General features: G+C 47.1%; 1 protein-coding gene across 1 annotated transcript in view; it reads right to left on the bottom strand.

Annotated features, from left to right (window-relative positions):
- The window catches only part of RHPN2 (rhophilin Rho GTPase binding protein 2), a 62,388-nt gene that overhangs the window by 27,115 nt on the left and 13,888 nt on the right, over positions 1–21,385 (bottom strand). The window contains exons 3-4 of the mRNA XM_041745561.1: positions 3,060–3,188; positions 343–418 (exon numbers count right to left, since the gene is read on the bottom strand). Coding sequence (XP_041601495.1) covers positions 343–418; positions 3,060–3,188 — 205 coding nt within the window. The remainder of the gene's footprint in view (positions 1–342; positions 419–3,059; positions 3,189–21,385) is intronic.

Below are 21,385 nucleotides of genomic sequence, written 5' to 3'. Positions count from 1 at the left end.
GGGGGGAATGAGCGATTCTCCCATAAACATGGCCTAAATTGGTTACTGCATTTAAGAACAGAAAATAGGGTACAATTTTAAAGTCCCAAAGCTCGTCCTTCACGGACAGCCCGTGGCTTGGCCTCCTGGGGGGGACGCAGGGCAGGCCCAGGTTTCTAAATTGCCTTCCCAGGCCCTGAGCCTCAGAGGGACCAGAGACAGCGCGGGGGCGCAGGAGGGCAGCACTGGGTCCAGGGGCGCCCTGCAGAGATCAGCTGACACCGGCCCACTGGGCGAGGGATACACAAGTCCTGGTTTGTCCTTTTAAACAGTGAGTCCAGTGTCCACTGCTTTGAGACTTACCTTGAGAACGACTGAGAAGTCAACGTCCTTGGTTTCCTTCAGGCCAAGCGGAATCAAGGGGACCGTAAACGCCTCCCTGGGAGGAACACAGTATATGAACATCCCGCTCTGGGCCCAGTGGCCCAGCTCAGGGGCCCCCCACCACCTCCCCCACCACCCAGGACAGAGATGCCTCTGGTCACATTCCTGCCTCTGTTCTAAACCCCATCCCAGCACCCTGGGACTCCTGGACCACACAGCCTACCGCATGAGGCCTACCACCTTGGCCTAGGTCCCGACTTCAACTGTTCTTTCAGGGACTATGCTAGGACCTCCCACGTGGCAAGTGTGCCTGCTGTGCACGTGGCTCCCAGACCTGGGCACACCAGCTGGCCAGGGGGACCCCCTTCATCAGCTCCCAACCTCAACCTCCTCCCTCCTCCATTCCTCACCGGGGCAGGGCCCCCTCCCCAAACCTGGCCCTCGGGGGCCTCCTCCAATGGGACATCTCCCCCTAGGGGACCCATTACCTGCACGGGGAAGACCTTGAGAGCAGGGACCCCGTATGACAACTAAATGCACCCAGCTCCAGCCCAGGGTCACACCATGGCCAGCGACTTGTCCCCTATGTGGCTCCCTACCAACTGACCACTCAGTTACCCCCCAGGTCACCCTGGAAGTATGCCCTGAGCCTCTGTTCCTAGGGACAGGGGCAGGGCCAACAGGAAGGAAGGGGGACTCGGGCTGTGTTTTGCAAACAGAGACTTAGCTCCCTGACCTGTAACAGAAGACCTCCCGGGGCCGCTCAGCCCGCCGGGGAGAAGGCCAGGCATGCCGGGCAGGGTAGTGGACAATGCAGCTGTAAGCTGACACTGCCTCTGTGGCCGAGGGAAGAAACCACGGGCTGTGCTAAAAGCAGGCGAGATCCAATGGTGGGGGTGCGTGGCTTCCAAGCCCGCAGGGAAAGCTGGAACCTGCTGGAAGGGGGGACAGGGTGGGCCGTGCCTCTCTCTGGGCCCCAGCACCCTCCTGCCCTCACCCCACCGGGGCTGGAGGCAAGGACTGCTGTCCCCGTGACTCCCCAGCCCCAACCTTGCGCTACCCTAACTTTCTCCACGACCTTGCAGCCTGCCCGGCCGACCCTCTCCTCTGGGCCTGCCTCACAGGAATGTTTAAAGATCAATGGTGCTAAGTAAGAAAGAACCTGCTCCGAAAGCAGGATGGGGGCGGATGCAGACCCAAGGTGTCATTATGACCCTGCCCAGCTGTGGTCCCCTCCTCCCGAGGGCACGGGGAACCGGGTGGCCACCGGGGAGCCACACTGTAATCACGCGGGGGCCTTCCACGCCCGTCCCCGCGGTGGCCACCTGCACTCCGGCCCAGCGAGGGGGAGCATGACACAACACCCTGCACGTATGCGCAATGTTTGGCCCCGCCTCGCTCACTCAAGGAACTTCAACCTTTGGGCAAAACCCTGGAATCTAATACCACAGTGCAGGTGGGGAGAAGCCTCCCACCTGTTGTTCTGATTAGGTGTGTGCATCCCCTGCCCCCAAACAGGCGGCTCACAGGTGAGCGTGCCTGGGCACAGGGATGGCCCAGGGGCAAGAGCAGAGGCTTCACATGCTAATGCTTTCCCTGCGGCCCTGAAAACACCCACAGGCGTGCAGAGGATTGGGGGCAATCAGGAAAAGCACATTCCAGGGGCACCTGGGTGGCTCAGCGGTTGGGCATCTGCCTTGGGCCCAGGGCATAACCCCAGAGTCCCAGGATCAAGTCCCACATCGGGTCCCCTGCATGGAGCCTGCTTCTCTCTCTGCCTGTGTCTCTGCCTCTCTGTGGGTCTCTCATGAATAAATAAATAAAATCTTTAAAAAAAAAAAAAAAAAGAAAAAGCATACCCCAAAGGTGACTCGGGGTTCCCACCTGTCAACCTTGTTAATCCACAGACCTATTTACTGAATTTCCCCTGGCGCTCACCTACCTTTTGAGAAGCCTCATTTCCCCACGCAGGGTTGGGAAAAGAAGTTATTTCTCCTTAAAGATGGACCTCTCTTTCAAAGGTAGTGCACCTTGGGGAGACTTTCTGAGTTTTCTTTTCTTTTTCCTCTTTTTAAAATTTTATTTAAATTCAATTTTCCAACCTATAGTATAACACCCAGTGTTTCTGAGCTCTTCTGAAGGGCCCACCTCAATAGTGCGCCTCCCAGCAACACTCCCTAGGGGGAGGCCTCTGAATTGCAGCATTTGTTTCTCAAAGATGTATTGGGGTACGCTTCGGAAGTGTGTCCTCAGGGAACTCATGTGGGTCCCCTGATCTTTGACATAAATGATCCCTGTCAAGCTGTTTCCGCGTTTTTGTGTCCCATCAATAGAATGACCCAGGCAGGCCTTGTGCACGGTGAGGAGGAGGGCAGGGGGAAGAAGGGAAGGCAGTGTGGGCCCCCACCAGGCAGGCTGGCTCTCAGCGCTAACCACAGACGTGCGTCCAGGACATCGTTACGGCAGAGCCACATGACAGGTGCCATCTCTTCATCTGCTCCCAGCTGCACAGCACCCCCATCGAGCTACATCCCCAAGCATCCTAGGACAACTGGAGGTGCAAACCTCAAACCGATCAATCCCTCTCTTCCCAAAGTGGGGTCGGCCTCACCCTCAGGCCTGGGCACCATCCCTGAAACTGCAATTTCCCAGGCTCAGAAGGTTAACTGGAAGAGAGAGTAACTGGCGCCACTTACTCCGTGCTCTGATAGACTCCCACTGAGATGTTCAGCCCTTCCAGCTCTTCCTTGAGCATCTGCAGGTCGGAGTTCACGAAGCTCAGCTCCAGGCGCACCTGCTCCCGTACCTTGTGGTTCGTAGCTACTCTGTTAGAAGAGGAGGGAAGGGAAAGTACCTTCAGCCACGCTGCCCAGCTGCCGGGGAGAAGACCTCCCAGCCCCCATAAGGAAGTTCTGAGGGTTCACTTGCAGATGTGAGTGCCAGATGTGACCAGGTGAGATGTCTCAGAGGCGCTCAGCACCTGGCCCATCTTGAGCCACGTCTGCCAGTAAACGGACCTGGGACAGAGCTGATAAACTGCGCTGCCAGACATAAATCTTAAAAGACATCCCTGCAAAGAATTAGCTTTGAGAAAAGAGAACAGCTCCCAGCCACCCAAAAAAAGGCATAAATTATCCCTTTGAAAGGAAATGGATAAGAAAACAGAGGGGGAGGTAACACTCCCCAGCTCATTTTCTGACCCAAACCAGAGGAAGGCATCACAAAGAAGCAAAACAACAGATAGATATCCTTCATGAATATACATGCAAAAAAAAAAAAAAAATCCTCGACAAAATATTAGCAAACCGAACATGGCAATATTTCACAAGGATTATATATTACAACCAAGTGGGACTTATCCCAGGGTTGCAAGGTTGGTTTAAAATCTAAAAAAGAAAAAAAAAATCTAAAAAAGCAATCATTGTAACATACTATATGGATAGGACATAGGATAAAAAAAAAAAAACATGTTTATCTAAATAGATTTTTAAAAAGGCATGGGATAAAGTAAAACACAGATTCATCATAAAAATTCTCAACAGGGGTGCCTGAGTGGTTCAGTTGTTAAGCGTCTGCCTTTGGCTCAGGTCATGGTCTCAGGGTCCTGGGGTCAAACCCCATGTTGGGCTCCCTGCTCAGCAGGGAATCTGCTTCTCCCTCTCCCTCTGCTGCTCCCCCTGCTTGAGCTCTCTCTCTCTCAAATAAAAATAAAACAAATTCTCAACAAACTAGGAATAAAAGAGAATTTACAAAACTCCATAAAAGGCATCTATGAAAACCTGAAGCTAACATTGCACTAGGGGTGAAAGACATGCTTTTCCCATTAGGATGAGGAACAAAGCAATGACATCCACTTTTTTTTTTTTTTTTTTAAGATTTTATTTATTTAGGGCAGCCCGGGTGGCTCAACGGTTTAACACCTGCTTTCAGCCCAGGGCCTGATCCTGGAGACCCAGGATCGAGTCCCACGTCAGGCTCCCTGCATGAAGCCTGCTTCTCCCTCTGCCTGCGTCTCTGTGTCTCTCATGAATAAATAAGTAAAAAAAAAAAAATTAATTAATTAAAAAAATAAAATAAAAAGATTTTATTTATTTATTCATGAGAAACACAGAGAGAAAGAGAGACAGAGGCAGGCAGAGACACAGGCAGAGCGAGAAGGAGGCTCCATGCAGGGAGCCTGATGTGGGACTCGATCCTGGGTCTCCAGGATCCTGCCCTGGGCTGAAGGCAGCCCTAAACTGCTGAGCCACCCGGCCTGCCCCAGTGACATCCACTTTTGCTATTTCTAATCACTACTGTACTGGAACTTCAAACCAGTGACAATAGGTAAATAAAGAAATTAAAGGCATGTGGATTGGAAAAGAAGAAGTAAAACTGTTTTTATTCATAGATGACACAATCTGGTATGTAGAAAATCCCAACACATTCACAAAACACATACTGGAACTGATAAATTTAGGAATGGGGACACCTGGGTGGCTCGAGCAGTTGAGCACCTGCCTTCAGCCCAGAGTGTGATCCTGGGGCCTAGGGATGGAGTCCCCCACATCGGGGTCCCCGCGTGGAGCCTGCTTCTCTGCCTCTCTGGGTTTCTCATGAATGAATAAATAAAAATCTCAAAAAAAAAAATAAATAAAATAAAAATAAATTAAGGAAGGCCACAGGATAACAATTCAACATATGAAAATCATTTTTATCTCCACTACTCTTAAGATGAAATTAAGAAAACAATCTCATTCACAACAGCATCAAAAAGTGTAAAATACTTTGGAAGACATTGAACAAGAGAAGCGTAAGATGTGTACACTGAAAACTACAAAACGCTGCATATTAAACTGAGAGACAGGCCATGTTTAGGGATTGGAAGATCCACTAATGTCAAAATGTCCATTTTCCCTAATTCATGTCAGTTCAATGCAGTTCCAATCAAAACCCCAGTGAGCTCTTTAGTAGGTATTGACAGACTCGTCCTACAATGCATGTGGAAATGCAAAGGACCTGGACGCCAAATAATTTTGAAAAAGAAGAACATGGGCAGCCCGGGTGGCTCAGCAGTTTAGCGCCGCCTTCAGCCCAGGGCCTGATCCTGGAGTCCTGGGATCCAGTCCCGTGTCAGGCTCCCTGCGTGGAGCTTGCTTCTTTCTCTCTCTGCCTGTGTCTCTGCCTCTCTCTCTCTCTGTGTCTCATGAATAAATAAATAAAATCTTTAAAAAAAAAAAAAAAAAGAAAGAAAGAAAAGAAAAAAGAACAAGGTTGGAGGACTTATGCTATCGGATTTTAAAGCTCACTATAAATCCACAGCAATCCAGATAATGTAGTATTGGCGTAAGGACAGGCAACAGAACAAAACAGATAAATCCTTACATTTACAATGGACTGATTTTGACAAAGGTGACATTTCAAGGGAGAAAAGACAGTCTTTTCAACAAATGGTGCTGAAGCAGTTGGACATTCCTAGGTGTGCCCCGTCCCCAAGACCACCCCCACATGCAGTGATTCACCGGGAGGACCAAGAGGACTCCCAGTGGAGTTGTACTCATGGCTCTGAGTTATTTCAGCAGAAGGGGAAGGTGCACGCATGAGGCCTGGAGGGAACCAGGCACAGGCTGCCACGAGCCCTCTCTCCCAGGAGTCACCCAGGACATGCTGAGTTCCTCCAGCAGTGTTTTGACAGCACGTGTGAAACGCTATCTACCGAGGAAGCTCACTCGAGACACAGTGCCCTGGGTTTTTTTCCTGGGGACTAGTCAGGTAGGCCCTCGCGTCTAGTGTGCTCCAAAATTCCAGACCCCCAGAAGGAAAGCAGGTGCTCGGCATGAACCGCACTGTTTGTGCAAACAGTTCAGGCACAGTGAGCCTCTCTTAACCAGTCCTGGAAATGGTGGAAACTATCCCGAAATTAAATTTCCAGACACCAGCCAAGGGCCAACCTGGCAAGGAGGCTGAGGATAGATGTCTCGGGTCTGCTCTGCTAACTCTTTTCCCCACAATCAAGAGAAAAATAAACCTTGACCTACATCTCGCCCCTATACGTAAATATTAAGTTAAAATGGATCAGAGACTTCAGTATAAGAGCTAAAACTCTATCACTTCTAGAAGAAAATATAGAAGAAGATCTTCATGACCTCAGGCTGGGCAAAGTGTTCTTCACTATACATCAAAAGTACAATCCATGGAAGAAGAAATCGAATTGGATTCTGTCAAATTTAAAAACTTCTGTGATTCAAAAGACAGAAAAAAATAATAAAATAAAATAAAATAAATAAAATAAAATAAAATAAAATAGGGCAGCCTAGGTGGCTCAGCAGTTTGGCGCTGCCTTCAGCCCGGGGCCTGATCCTGGAGACCCGGGATCGAGTCCCGCATCGGGCTCCCTGCACAGAGCCTGCTTCTCCCTCTGCCTGTGTCTCTGCCTCTCTCTCTGTGTTTCTCATGAATAAATAAATAAAATCTTTAAAATAAAATAAAAATACAATAAAAATAAAAATAAAGATAAATGAAAACAGTGGCAGCCCCGGTGGCTCAGCGGTTTAGAGCCTGCCTTCGGCCCAGGGTGTGATCCTGGAGTCCCAGGATTGAGTCCCGGGTTGGGCTCCCTGCATGGAGCCTGCTTCTCCCTCTGCCTCTCTCTCTCTCTCTCTCTCTCTCTCTCTCTCTCTCTCTGTGTCTCTCATGAATAAATAAATAAAATATTTTTTAAAAAATGAAAACACAAGCCACAGCCTGGGAGAAAAATATTTGCAAATCAGATATCTGGCACAGAATTTGTGGGACACCTTTGGTGGCTCAGTCAGTTAAGTATCTGCCTTTGGCTCAGGTCAGGATCCCAGAGTCCTGGGATGGAGCCCTGCTCAGGCTCCCTGCTCAGCCTCTCCCCCTGCTCCTTCCCTTACCCCTCCTCATGCTCTCCCCCACTCTCTCTTTCTCTCTCTTACTCATTCACTCTCTCAAATAAAAATCCTAAAAAAAAAAAAAAAAAAAGAATCTGTATCTAGAATATATAAAGAGTTCTGTTAATTAAATAATAAAAAGACAATATAATCTTTTTAACAGACAAAAGATTCTTTTTAATTGAGATCTAATTGACATGCAACATTATATTAGTTTCAGGTATAAAACATAACGATTCCATATTTATATATATTGCAAAATGATCGCCACTATAAACCTAATTAACAGTCACCACCACTTACAGAATTCTTTTTTTTTCTTTTTTAGTTTTATTTATTCATGAGAGACAGAGAGAGAGAGAGAGGCAGAGACACAGGCAGAGGGAGAAGCAGGCTCCATGCAGGGAGCCCAAAGTGGGACTCGATCCCAGGACTCCAGGATCACGCCCTGGGCTGCAGGCGGCACTAAACTGCTGAGCCACCCAGGCTGCCCCAGAATTTTTTCTTATGATAAGATCTTTTAAGATTTACTCTCTTAGCAACTTTAAAATACTCTGTACAGTATTATCACCTACAGTCACCATGCTGTACAATAAACCCCCATGACTTGTTTATTTTATGACTGAAAGTTTGTGCCTCTTGACCCCCTTTACCTATTTTAGCCATCTCCCGACCCCCAATTCTGGCAACCAACCATCTGTTCTCTGTATCTATGAGCTTTTTTTTTTTTTTTTTTTTTTTTTTTAAGATTCCACATATAAGTGGGATCATCAGTTTTCTCTTTCTGTTGGACTTATTTCACTTAGCAAAATTCCCTCGAGGTCTATTCATGTTGTCACAAATGGCAAGATTTCATGCTTCTTTATGGCCAAACAACATTATACTGTGTGTGTGTGTGTGTGTGTGTGTGTGTGTGTGATCTTCTTTACCCATTCACCCATGAATGGACACAGGGTATTTCTATATCTTGGCCCATTGTAAGTAATACTGCAATGAACAAGGAGGTGCATCTATCTTTTTGAGTTAGTATTTTTGTTTTCCTCAGATAAATACCCAGAAGTGGGATCACTAGAACACATGGTAGTTAGATATACTTTTTTTTTAAGATTTTATTTATTTATTTATTTATTCATTCATTCATTCATTCATTCATTCATGAGAGTCACAGAGAGGCAGAGACCCAGGCAGAGGGAGATGCAGGCTCCCCTCAGGGAGCTCGATACAGGACTCAATCCCAGAACTCCGGGATCACCACCTGAGCTGAAGGCAGACACTTAACCACTGAGCCACCTGTGTCCCCGCAGTTCTATTTTTAATTTGTTTTCCATAGTCGATGCATCAATTTACAATCCCACCAACAGTGCACGAAGGTTCCCTTTTCTCCATATCCTCACCAACGCTTGTTATTTCTTCTCTTGTTGAGACTAGCCATTCTAAGAGGTGTGAGGTCGCACTGTGGGTTGGATTTGCCTTTTCCTGATGATGAGTGATGTTGAGCATCTTTCCAGGTCACCATTGGCCATCTTATGCCTTCTCTGGAAAACTGTCTATTCAGATCCTCCGCCTGTTTTTTAATCTGATTGTTCTTGTGTTATTGATTTGTATGAGCTTTATATATTTTGGTTATTAACCCAGTATCAGATAGATGATTTATAAACATTTCCTCCCACTCAGAAGGTCGCCTTTTCATTTTGTTAATGGTCCTTGCTGTGCATATTTGTAGTCTGACGTGGTTCCACTTGTTTATTTTTATTTTTTTGCTTTTGTTGTTTTTGCTTTTGGGGTCAAATTCAAAAAATCATCACCATGATCAATGTCAAGCGGCTTACCTCCTATGTTTTCTTCCAGGACTTTTATGGTCTCAGGTCTTGTGAGTCTTTAAAATCTATAAAGAGGGGATCCCTGGGTGGCTCAGCAGTTTAGCGCCTGCCTTTGGCCCAGAGCGCGATCCTGGAGTCCTGAGATCGAGTCCCACATCGGGCTCCCTGCATGGGGCCTGCTTCTCCCTCTGCCTCTGCCTATCCCTCTGTGTGCATCTGTCATGAATAAATAAATTTTTTAAAAATCTTAAAAAAAAAAGATCTTTCAAAATAAATAAAATAAAATCTATAAAGAATAAGTCTTTAATCCATTTTGAGTTAATTTTTGTTTATCCTATAAGATGGTGGTCCACTTTCCCCATCACTAAGAGACTATCCTTTCTCCGTTGTATATTCTTGGCTCCTCTGTATTAAGTTAATTGACCATTTATGCACAGGTTTATTTCTGCACTCTACTCCGTTTCATTCATCTATCCGTGTCTGTTTTTATGCCAATACCACACTGTTTTGATCACTATAGCATTGTAATATAGTTTGAAATCAGGAAACGTGATGCTCCAGCTTTGTTCTTCTTTCTCAAGATTGCTTTGACCACTCTGGCTCTTTTGTGGTTCCATGGAAATTCTGGCATTGTTTCATCTATTTTTGAAAAGTGCCATTGGAACTTTGATAGGGATGGCATTGAATTTATAGATTGCTTTGGCTGCCTGGACGTTTGAACCATATTAGTTCTTCCAATCCATGAGCATGAGATATCTTTCCGTTTATTTATGACTTCAGTGTCTTTCATCAGGGTCATAGTTTCCAGCATACCGGTATTTCACCTCTTTCGTTAAATTTATTCTTAGGTATTTCATTATCTTTGATGCAATTGTAAATGGAATTATTATCTTATCTTTCTGATAAGTCATTACTGGTGTTTAGAAATACAATAAACTTCTATATGTTGATTGTCTATCCTGTAACTTTCTGAATTCATGAAATGGACAAGACTTGAATAAACATATTACTAAAGAATAGATATGAATGGCTAATAAGTGCACAAAAAGGTGTTGGATGTCTTGAGTCAATATAGGGAAATACTAACTAAAACCATAATGAGGAAACATCCGTTGGCTCCACGGTTGAGCATCTGCCTTGGTTGGGCTCAGGGTGTGATCCCAGGGTCCCGGGATTGAGTCCCGCATCGGGCTCCCTGCAAGGAGTCTGCTTCTCCCTCTGCCTGTGTCTCTGCCTTTCTCTGTGTGTCTCTCATGAATGAATTAATGAATGAATGAATGAATGAATGAATGAATGAATGAATGAATAAATAAATAAATAAATAAATAAATAAATAAATAAATTTATTTTTAGCAATGGGACACCTGAATGGCTCAGTGGTTAAGCATCTGCCTTCAGCTCAGGGCGTGATCCTAGAGTCCCGGGATCGAGTCCCACATCTGACTCCCTGCATGTAGCCTGCTTCTCCTCCCTCTGCCTATGTCTCTGCCTCTCTCTGTGTCTCTATAAATAAATAAAATCTTTAAAAGAAATTTTAAAATTAAAAAAAGTTAAAGAGTAAAGTAGCATTACTCTTAATAGTCAAAAAGTAAATGGGCCAAATCTCTGGTAAAAATCGAGAGACCCATTAACTGACAAATGGATAAACAAAATGTGAGATATCCCCAGAATATTACCCTGTTAAGCAATATGAATGCATAAATTTTACCCAAAGCCTCAAAGCAGACGTTTGGACACTTGCTAGAAGACTTCAGAAGAAGACTCTAGAAGTAAGGGTGCTCCCCTTACTTTACAGATTAGGAATCACTGCAAAAATCACACTGGCAACTATAACCAAGTACTGAGCCAGGCCTTGTGGGGCACATGCCCCTGAACCATCCCGGCAAGTCCTCACATTCCTCCAACCAGCTACCAGAACTTCTTCCTTTGACAGATGAGGACGCCTGGAGTTCATCAGCCAAGAGCTCCAGCCAGCCACAGAAATGGTACCTAATCGCCTTCCCCCCCAACCAGCTGATGAAAATCCAGCCACCTGTCATGGGCTTGCTCTGTTCACCGCTTGTACCTTTCCTCCAGGCAGTAAAATGCTAAACCTCTTCCCCTACAGTCTGCCCTCTCCACTGGGGCTCTCCTTGCCTCCCCACATATTTGAGCTCATCCATTTCTCTCCATGATGTATTTATATGTATCCTCTCCCTTCTCTCTCTCCCCCGCCCATCACTGAACTCCTCCTCCTGGACCCACAAGCTTATGCCACAGAAAACGCCACGCTTGACCCTGGCTGCAGATATGCTGACACTTGCCCTGTCACTACTCAGTAAGGCTTCACATGTGCACATCGGGGCTTCCCAGCAGGGCAATGAGATATTGGAAGCTCAGTTTGGTGATGATCATTGGTTTGGGGATTTGGGCGGGGAGGCGAGGGGAGCCTGATTACCAGCACGAAATACATTTTATATCACAACGCAGTGTACACATCTACATACCCCCCAGAACAAGCCGCACGAGCCCAACTTTGAAACACATGCGATGTATGCCAACATATCCAATTCCATCCTAGTCAATAGCCTATTTTTTTAAAAGACTGATATCCGCAACTCTCCAATTCTGATTCTCTGACACCAACTGGGTGCCCAGCAATTCAATTTGATTCACTTCCCACAGTTTAAAGGCTCAGTACCACAAGAGTGCCCCCACGTCAAGTGCCAGTCACAAGGTTGGGGGTGGGGTGGGCACCTGTACTTGTGACCGACCAGCTACAAATCAAGGGCTCCCCCAACACCCTTCTATGATAACTTGCCAGAATGACTCAGAAAATTCAGGAAAACACTTTGCTTACATTTGCTATGGTTTACTTTAAAGGCCACAACTTAAGAACAGTCACATGGAATAGATCCAAAGGTCAAGGAGGGGCGAGGAGCTTTCACGTCCTCTCCAGGCACGTCACCCTCCCAGCATCTTGATGTGTTCACCAACCTGGAAGCTCCCCAACCTCATTGTGAGGGGTTTCCATGGAGATTTCATTACTTCATTACGCGGGCACAACTGATTAAATCATTGGCCATTGGCAATTGAACTCAATCTTCAGCCCCCTTCCCCTCCCCAGAAGTCCAGGGTAGCATTGTAAGTTCCAGGTTTGGTCTTTCTTGGCTAATAGTCCCCATTTTGAAGGCCCTGTTCCCATCATTAAGGAGTCACCTCACTAGCATACCGAAGGCAGGCGATTCCAAGGGTTTTAGGAGCTCTGCACCAGGAACCAAGCACAGAGACCAAATATAACTATATATATTTATATTTTTTATTTATTTTTAATTAGGCTCTATGCCCAACATGCGGCTCGAACCCACAACCCTGAGATCAAAGTCCCCACACTCTACCAACTGAGCCAGCCAGGGGCATCCCTGGTGGCTCAGCAGTTTAGCGCCTGCCTTTGGCCCAGAGCGCGATCCTGGAGTCCTGAGATCGAGTCCCACATCGGGCTCCCTGCATGGGGCCTGCTTCTCCCTCTGCCTCTGCCTATCCCTCTGTGTGCATCTGTCATGAATAAATAAATTTTTTAAAAATCTTAAAAAAAAAAGATCTTTCAAAATAAATAAAATAAAATCTATAAAGAATAAGTCTTTAATCCATTTTGAGTTAATTTTTGTTTATCCTATAAGATGGTGGTCCACTTTCCCCATCACTAAGAGACTATCCTTTCTCCGTTGTATATTCTTGGCTCCTCTGTATTAAGTTAATTGACCATTTATGCACAGGTTTATTTCTGCACTCTACTCCGTTTCATTCATCTATCCGTGTCTGTTTTTATGCCAATACCACACTGTTTTGATCACTATAGCATTGTAATATAGTTTGAAATCAGGAAACGTGATGCTCCAGCTTTGTTCTTCTTTCTCAAGATTGCTTTGACCACTCTGGCTCTTTTGTGGTTCCATGGAAATTCTGGCATTGTTTCATCTATTTTTGAAAAGTGCCATTGGAACTTTGATAGGGATGGCATTGAATTTATAGATTGCTTTGGCTGCCTGGACATTTGAACCATATTAGTTCTTCCAATCCATGAGCATGAGATATCTTTCCGTTTATTTATGACTTCAGTGTCTTTCATCAGGGTCATAGTTTCCAGCATACCGGTATTTCACCTCTTTCGTTAAATTTATTCTTAGGTATTTCATTATCTTTGATGCAATTGTAAATGGAATTATTATCTTATCTTTCTGATAAGTCATTACTGGTGTTTAGAAATACAATAAACTTCTATATGTTGATTGTCTATCCTGTAACTTTCTGAATTCATGAAATGGACAAGACTTGAATAAACATATTACTAAAGAATAGATATGAATGGCTAATAAGTGCACAAAAAGGTGTTGGATGTCTTGAGTCAATATAGGGAAATACTAACTAAAACCATAATGAGGAAACATCCGTTGGCTCCACGGTTGAGCATCTGCCTTGGTTGGGCTCAGGGTGTGATCCCAGGGTCCCGGGATTGAGTCCCGCATCGGGCTCCCTACAAGGAGTCTGCTTCTCCCTCTGCCTGTGTCTCTGCCTTTCTCTGTGTGTCTCTCATGAATGAATTAATGAATGAATGAATGAATGAATGAATGAATAAATAAATAAATAAATAAATAAATAAATTTATTTTTAACAATGGGACACCTGAATGGCTCAGTGGTTAAGCATCTGCCTTCAGCTCAGGGCGTGATCCTAGAGTCCCGGGATCGAGTCCCACATCTGACTCCCTGCATGTAGCCTGCTTCTCCTCCCTCTGCCTATGTCTCTGCCTCTCTCTGTGTCTCTATAAATAAATAAAATCTTTAAAAGAAATTTTAAAATTAAAAAAAGTTAAAGAGTAAAGTAGCATTACTCTTAATAGTCAAAAAGTAAATGGGCCAAATCTCTGGTAAAAATCGAGAGACCCATTAACTGACAAATGGATAAACAAAATGTGAGATATCCCCAGAATATTACCCTGTTAAGCAATATGAATGCATAAATTTTACCCAAAGCCTCAAAGCAGACGTTTGGACACTTGCTAGAAGACTTCAGAAGAAGACTCTAGAAGTAAGGGTGCTCCCCTTACTTTACAGATTAGGAATCACTGCAAAAATCACACTGGCAACTATAACCAAGTACTGAGCCAGGCCTTGTGGGGCACATGCCCCTGAACCATCCCGGCAAGTCCTCACATTCCTCCAACCAGCTACCAGAACTTCTTCCTTTGACAGATGAGGACGCCTGGAGTTCATCAGCCAAGAGCTCCAGCCAGCCACAGAAATGGTACCTAATCGCCTTCCCCCCCAACCAGCTGATGAAAATCCAGCCACCTGTCATGGGCTTGCTCTGTTCACCGCTTGTACCTTTCCTCCAGGCAGTAAAATGCTAAACCTCTTCCCCTACAGTCTGCCCTCTCCACTGGGGCTCTCCTTGCCTCCCCACATATTTGAGCTCATCCATTTCTCTCCATGATGTATTTATATGTATCCTCTCCCTTCTCTCTCTCCCCCGCCCATCACTGAACTCCTCCTCCTGGACCCACAAGCTTATGCCACAGAAAACGCCACGCTTGACCCTGGCTGCAGATATGCTGACACTTGCCCTGTCACTACTCAGTAAGGCTTCACATGTGCACATCGGGGCTTCCCAGCAGGGCAATGAGATATTGGAAGCTCAGTTTGGTGACGATCATTGGTTTGGGGATTTGGGCGGGGAGGCGAGGGGAGCATGATTACCAGCACGAAATACATTTTATATCACAACGCAGTGTACACATCTACATACCCCCCAGAACAAGCCGCACGAGCCCAACTTTGAAACACATGCGATGTATGCCAACATATCCAATTCCATCCTAGTCAATAGCCTATTTTTTTAAAAGACTGATATCCGCAACTCTCCAATTCTGATTCTCTGACACCAACTGGGTGCCCAGCAATTCAATTTGATTCACTTCCCACAGTTTAAAGGCTCAGTACCACAAGAGTGCCCCCACGTCAAGTGCCAGTCACAAGGTTGGGGGTGGGGTGGGCACCTGTACTTGGGACCGACCAGCTACAAATCAAGGGCTCCCCCAACACCCTTCTATGATAACTTGCCAGAATGACTCAGAAAATTCAGGAAAACACTTTGCTTACATTTGCTATGGTTTACTTTAAAGGCCACAACTTAAGAACAGTCACATGGAATAGATCCAAAGGTCAAGGAGGGGCGAGGAGCTTTCACGTCCTCTCCAGGCACGTCACCCTCCCAGCATCTTGATGTGTTCACCAACCTGGAAGCTCCCCAACCTCATTGTGAGGGGTTTCCATGGAGATTTCATTACTTCATTACGCGGGCACAACTGATTAAATCATTGGCCATCGGCAATTGAACTCAATCTTCAGCCCCCTTCCCCTCCCCAGAAGTCCAGGGTAGCATTGTAAGTTCCAGGTTTGGTCTTTCTTGGCTAATAGTCCCCATTTTGAAGGCCCTGTTCCCATCATTAAGGAGTCACCTCACTAGCATACCGAAGGCAGGCGATTCCAAGGGTTTTAGGAGCTCTGCACCAGGAACCAAGCACAGAGACCAAATATAACTATATATATTTATATTTTTTATTTATTTTTAATTAGGCTCTATGCCCAACATGCGGCTCGAACCCACAACCCTGAGATCAAAGCCCCACACTCTACCAACTGAGCCAGCCAGGCACCCCACCCACCCAAATATTTATTTTTTATAATACCACAGCAACTCAATGAATTGATTTCATTACACAGCATGAGTCACAATCGGCCACTTGTAAAATCTGTACCACAGAGATGTTTCAGAGAATGTAGCTGATTCACTAGCTGATAATGTCCAGAAGGACACAAGGGAAAAACTGGGAGAAGCTTCTTCTTAGCCCTGGTTTGCCTCTGGCTGAACCAATGGGTATGAAGTGTGTTCCACGTCATATTCCCTTCTTCATACCGCCTGCCAGGAAGCTCAGATTGGAGCTGGGGCCCATGTCTAACAAAGGACATAGAAGTTATAATGGAGAACAAGACCTCTGCCCTCTATTTCCTCTTGTTTGTCCCAGAAATTGGCACTTTTCCATGTGATGGAGGCTCAACAAATTTCAGCTGATGTAAGAACAAATAGCAGAGTAAAACCCCTCTCTAGAAGCAATGGTGGGGATGGGGGAGCCTGGTTCTCTGCAACAGAGTGGATCCAACTTAAATACAACAATTCATACGCTAAGAGCCTTGCCCAAACATCTGCAGATCCTCCAAATAGGCCAACTTGATTTTTCCACCTCTCTATATTGACTTGCCACTTCCCTTCCCTCTTGACTTGTCAATTTGAGATTTAGGATTTGCAACAGATCAACAAGCTGCTCTTCGGACACAGACCTCTGTGTGGGTCACTCTGGAAAAAGCTGGTGGCCAAGCACGGCTTCAGGGTCAGTTTCCACAATGCTAACCTTCGGCTACAATAACGGATCGCCTAGAGTGTGCGCTGCTTCTCTTACAGATGATTTCTCGTGGATTCCTTGGTGCAAGGGAGCTTCTCAAATAAGGTAAGTCAATTAAAAATACGGGCATCCCTGAGTGGCTCAGCAGTTTAGTGCTGCCTTCAGTCCAGGGTGTGATCCTGGAGTCCCAGGATCGAGTCCCACTTCGGGCTCCCTGCAGGGAGCCTGCTTCTCCCTCTGCCTGTGTCTCTGCCTCTCTCTCTCTCTCTCTCTCTCTCTCTCTCATGAATAAATAAATAAATAAAATCTTAAAAACAAAAACAAAAAAATAAAAACGATGTATGTGCCCAGGTTGGAGGAACAGCCTGGGGTAACATAAAAAAATAGAATCAGCTGGCCCAAATTAGGGATTAAACCAGAGCCTTGGTCTCCTCGATACTGGTGCACGAGCCAAACTTTGGGCTGAGTCTGGGCTGCCTTTCCAAAAGACAACAAATCGCTTCTATGGGCCTCCTTAGAAGAACATGGCTTTGGTTTTTTTTTTTGTTGTTTGTTTGTTTTCCTCACCTTCCCCTTGGTTGCAAACCTCCTCTGAGAACCTCATGGCCCAACAGCTGATATTACAGACAAAAGAGCCCTTGAGGCCAACCAGAATGAGGCACAGGGCACTTCTGCCCCAAGTCTCCAGCCTACGTTCTCCACGGCCTCCCTCTGGCCTGCACCACCAAGGAAAGGCCTCTTGCCTTGGGTTTTTCATAAAGAGCCCGCATACACTTGCAAAGTCCAGAATGAGAAGATGCGCCACTGACTCGCTGTGAGTGATCGACCCAACACGCATGAACGGGGACGGAGGCCACATTCAATTATTTCCTGAGGGTACTGACCGCATCCACGCATTCTTCCCCTGAATTTGGAGCCGCTGAGGCCCTCTTCACCTTAAGCAGCCCCTATGCGATAACGGCTTGCTTCTCTGCTCCAAGTCCAAAATGTCTTTAACATCCTGCCTTTTGTCTTAAACACACACGTGAATTTTGAATGTTGACCCATATAATTCCATTCGCTTCACTGCAACTTTTTTCTCCCAAGTCTTTCAGTAAAATTGTCCCCCACCCCCCCACCCCCCACCAGGAACAGGCACATTGACGAGCACCAAAGACGTGCACCAGCTTTGGAGACCTTGCTAGTACAGTTTGACCTTAATCCATCTGACCCCAAATCCTGCGAGTACCACCTGGTGGCCTCATGTGGCCACCCCCCGAGGGCAGCAGAACAGCCGGTCTGGCAGGACATCGGCTCCCAGTGGAGAAGTGCAGGAAGGCAGGCCTCAGGGTTGCCGTGAGCCCCAAAGGCCACGGGGGGCTCACACACCCCACGACACAGACACCTTCCAGCCTCCATCAGAACCAATGGTGTGAGCATCCACTAACCCCAAGTCACTCTTGTTACAGCTGAGGCTACCCCTGGTCACCCCCAACCCAGGACTTCATGACCTGCCGGACCAGAAGTTACAAACTGGAGGTCAGGGGGGATTGTTCACATGGTCCTCAGGGGGTTCTTTCTCCCCCGTCGAAGTAGGTGCCAATATCTAAAAATTCAACTATCAGAAGATTTTTAAAAAGGGAGAGAAAAGGGTCAGATCTCTATCTTCTCTTGAAAAAACAAAACCAAAAAAACCCGCAGAACCATAGCCCTCCCCTCCATATGAGGCAAACTGCAGGCGGCCCCTCTAGAGAGCGTGTGTTCTGCACTTCGCCACTGTCCCCCCCCCCCCCGCTCCCTATTACGTCGCAGACTGGGCCCAGCCCCTCCAGCCCCTGTGAGCCTCAGAGTGGGCCAGCCCTGCTCTAGCCCAGAAGGTATTGGGGTGCAAGAGGGGAACCCGAAGCCCAAAGACGTTAAATGGCCTGCCCTGGCACAAATGGCCCCATTAGTTAAACTGAACTACGTGGCAGCTTGCTTTAAATTTCACAAAGACCAGGGACGCCTGGGCGGCTCAGCGGTTGAGCATCTGCCTTGGGCTCAGGGCGTGATCCCGGAGTCCCGGGATCGAGTCCTGCATCGGGCTCCCTGCATGGAGCCTGCTTCTCCCTCTGCCTGTGTCTCTGCCTCTCTGTGTCTCTCTTGAATAAAATATAAAATCTTTAAAATAAAATAAAATAAATTTCACAAAGACCATCACTGTTTCAGAGAAACATCATCACATTTCCACCCCAGCTTTCCTCAAGGGAGGGCAGGGTGTTAGGAAGAGAGAGAATATTGTCCTTGCTTAGCCTAGAAAAGTAACTTTAAAATACCTGATGCCTTCCCAGTAAAACTCCAGGAAGCTCATGGATTCTGGGTGGACAAGGCTCAGAGGAGAGAAGACCTTGAAAGGGTACAAAGCCTGGCTCCTCTCAATGCCCGTCCAGCGTCACAGCCCCTACTAATGCAGGTAAACCCTGGGACTCCTGCATTCCTGCATTTTGGGGGCAACACCCACCCAAATGCTCTTTTTAAGGTTTTATTTGGGGTGCCTGGGTGGCTCAGCAGTTGAGTGCCTGCCTTCAGCTCAGGGTGTGACCCCAGGGTCCTGGGATCGAGTCCCGCATCGGGCTCCCTGCATGGAGCCTGCTTCTCCCTCTGCCTGTGTCTCTGCCTCTCTCTGTGTGTCTCTCATGAATAAATAAGTAAAAATAAAATACATTTTAAAAAATTATTTTTATTTATTTATTAGAGAGAGAGAGAGAGACAGAGACAGAGAGCAAGTGGGGAGGGGCAGATGGAGAGAGACAGAGAATCTCAAGCAGTCTCCACACTGAGCGCAGAGCCCAACATGGAACTCGATCCCACGACCCTGAGATCACGACCTGAGCCAAAACCAAGAGTTGGACGCTTAACCAATGGAGCCACCCGGGTGCCACCCAAACACTCTATCTTTATCTGAGGGCCTTGGAGCGACACTGAGAACCTGAAAGCAGGCAGGTGCACACACAGGACAGCGGGGGCCCAATTTATGACGGAAACTACCCCTCGGCAGCAGGGACAGCCACCTAACCAGCCACCCGGGGACAACCACAGGACTTGGCTGGGCGCCCTATTTGTTTTCGGGAAACCGTTGGTGCTGCCAGAGTCAGATTAATAAATACCTTTAGGGTTCTCTCTCACAACATTCTCCAGAAAGGGCCACTTTGAACTTTTAGGTCAACTACGAAAATCATTAACAACCCCACCCTACCCGGCCAGCTCCACAACTGCCAACCCGACAATGAGCTTGAGCCACTGGGCTTCGGAGCCTGTTTGCTGCTGCCGTTAAAAGAACAAGCAGCCAAACCACCCCGGTTCCTGCCTTAGCAAGGCCAAGGCCCCCCCACCAGAGAGGGCCTCCCTGATGGCCTGTTCCTATGGCTGCGCCACGCTGTCACACTTCCCTTTCATCGACGCCCTAGAAAACACGGCCCCTGACATGACCAGACTTGTCTCCAGTGTGTTAAGGTCCCCCCACAAGAGATCAAGCATCATAAAAGCAGGGCCTTGTTGAACTGCCTGCGGCCTTCTCCTCTTGGACCTCAAACACTGCCTGCCACTTCCTGGGTGCTCAACAAATTCATTTCCTGGGTGACCAAGCAGCCCAATCAACTGCAGCCCGCTCCTGGGGAGCCGGGGTCCAGGCTGCCAGCCTGCCCCCCTTAGCCACAGAGCTGGCCCCATCAAAGTGTCAATCAAAAGAGGCAGCCACAACTCCCACGGGGGAGGGGGCGTGCAGGATGGGGATGCATGCAGCCTTCCCAGCCCAGGGCCGCCGCTCCCGAAATCAAGGGCCTCTCCCCAGCTATACCGGCCACATGAAGCCCACTGCACTGTGCACCTGACCGTCCCCAGCTCCAGACTTTCCCTGGGGACAGGGACACCGCCAGACATTTTAAAAGGTGAAATTTTGTGGAGCGCCCGGCTGGCTCAGGCGGTGGAGCGTGCAACTCCTGATCTCAGGGTCATGAATCCGAGCCCCAGGTTGGGTATAGAGAAGACTTAAAAATAAATAAGTAAATAAACTTTTTTAAAAAGTGTCGGGCAGGGGGAGGGGGCACCTGGGTGACTCAGCGGTTGAGCGTCTGCCTTCAGTTCAGGTCATGATCCCAGGGTCCCAGGATCGAGTCTCGCATCAGGTTCCCTAGTCAGTGGGGAGCCTGCTTCTCCTTCTGCCTGTGTTTCTGCCTCTCTCTGTGTGTCTCTCATGAATAAAGAAAATCTTAAAAAAAATAATAATAATAATAAGGAGGTGAAATGTGAAATATCCTAAGTTTCGCAGTATCTTCCAGTAATAACCTAGCTTCCATCCTGTTACAGGAGTAGCTAGAGAAGAGGTTCCCAGAACCCTGGCCGCCCCAGGACTCGTGTTCTCTGTTAGTCTACGCCTATTGGTGCCAACACAAGGCACAGCACCGTCGTTCCTGAGCCAATGGTACGTGATTCCATCTTCTGGGCCTCTGCAGGAGCTCACAATAAAAATGAATGAAAGTAAGTCATACAGGCCATAAAAGAACATCCAAACACGGAGGGGGTAACATGACGAGTAAGAGTCACCTCCACCCCCATCCTGGGTCTTGCTCCCAAGAGATGATTCTCAAGGCTTCTTTCTCCACCTTTTCTGGAAAACGTGTATTTGCACAAAAGCAATCGCACAAATCCCCGAAACACATATGCAGGGTGTGGTGTCGTGCATCTTTCTGTTCCGCCACTTAGTATCTCAGACATCTTTCCCAGGGAGCACATACAGAAGGATTCAGACGCGAAGCTATGCTAAGTGATGATCAGAAACCCTCCCCCTGCCTTTCCTGGGTGCTCAGGTGACCGGCCCGTGTGCAAGAGCTGATCACACTCCTTGTGCCTACCAATGA

The sequence above is a fragment of the Vulpes lagopus genome, chromosome 2, assembly GCF_018345385.1.
Source record: "Vulpes lagopus strain Blue_001 chromosome 2, ASM1834538v1, whole genome shotgun sequence".
NCBI classification, from domain to species: Eukaryota; Metazoa; Chordata; class Mammalia; order Carnivora; family Canidae; genus Vulpes; species Vulpes lagopus.
Note: the sequence above shows the minus strand (reverse complement) of the source record. Positions and strands in the feature narration are given on the sequence as shown.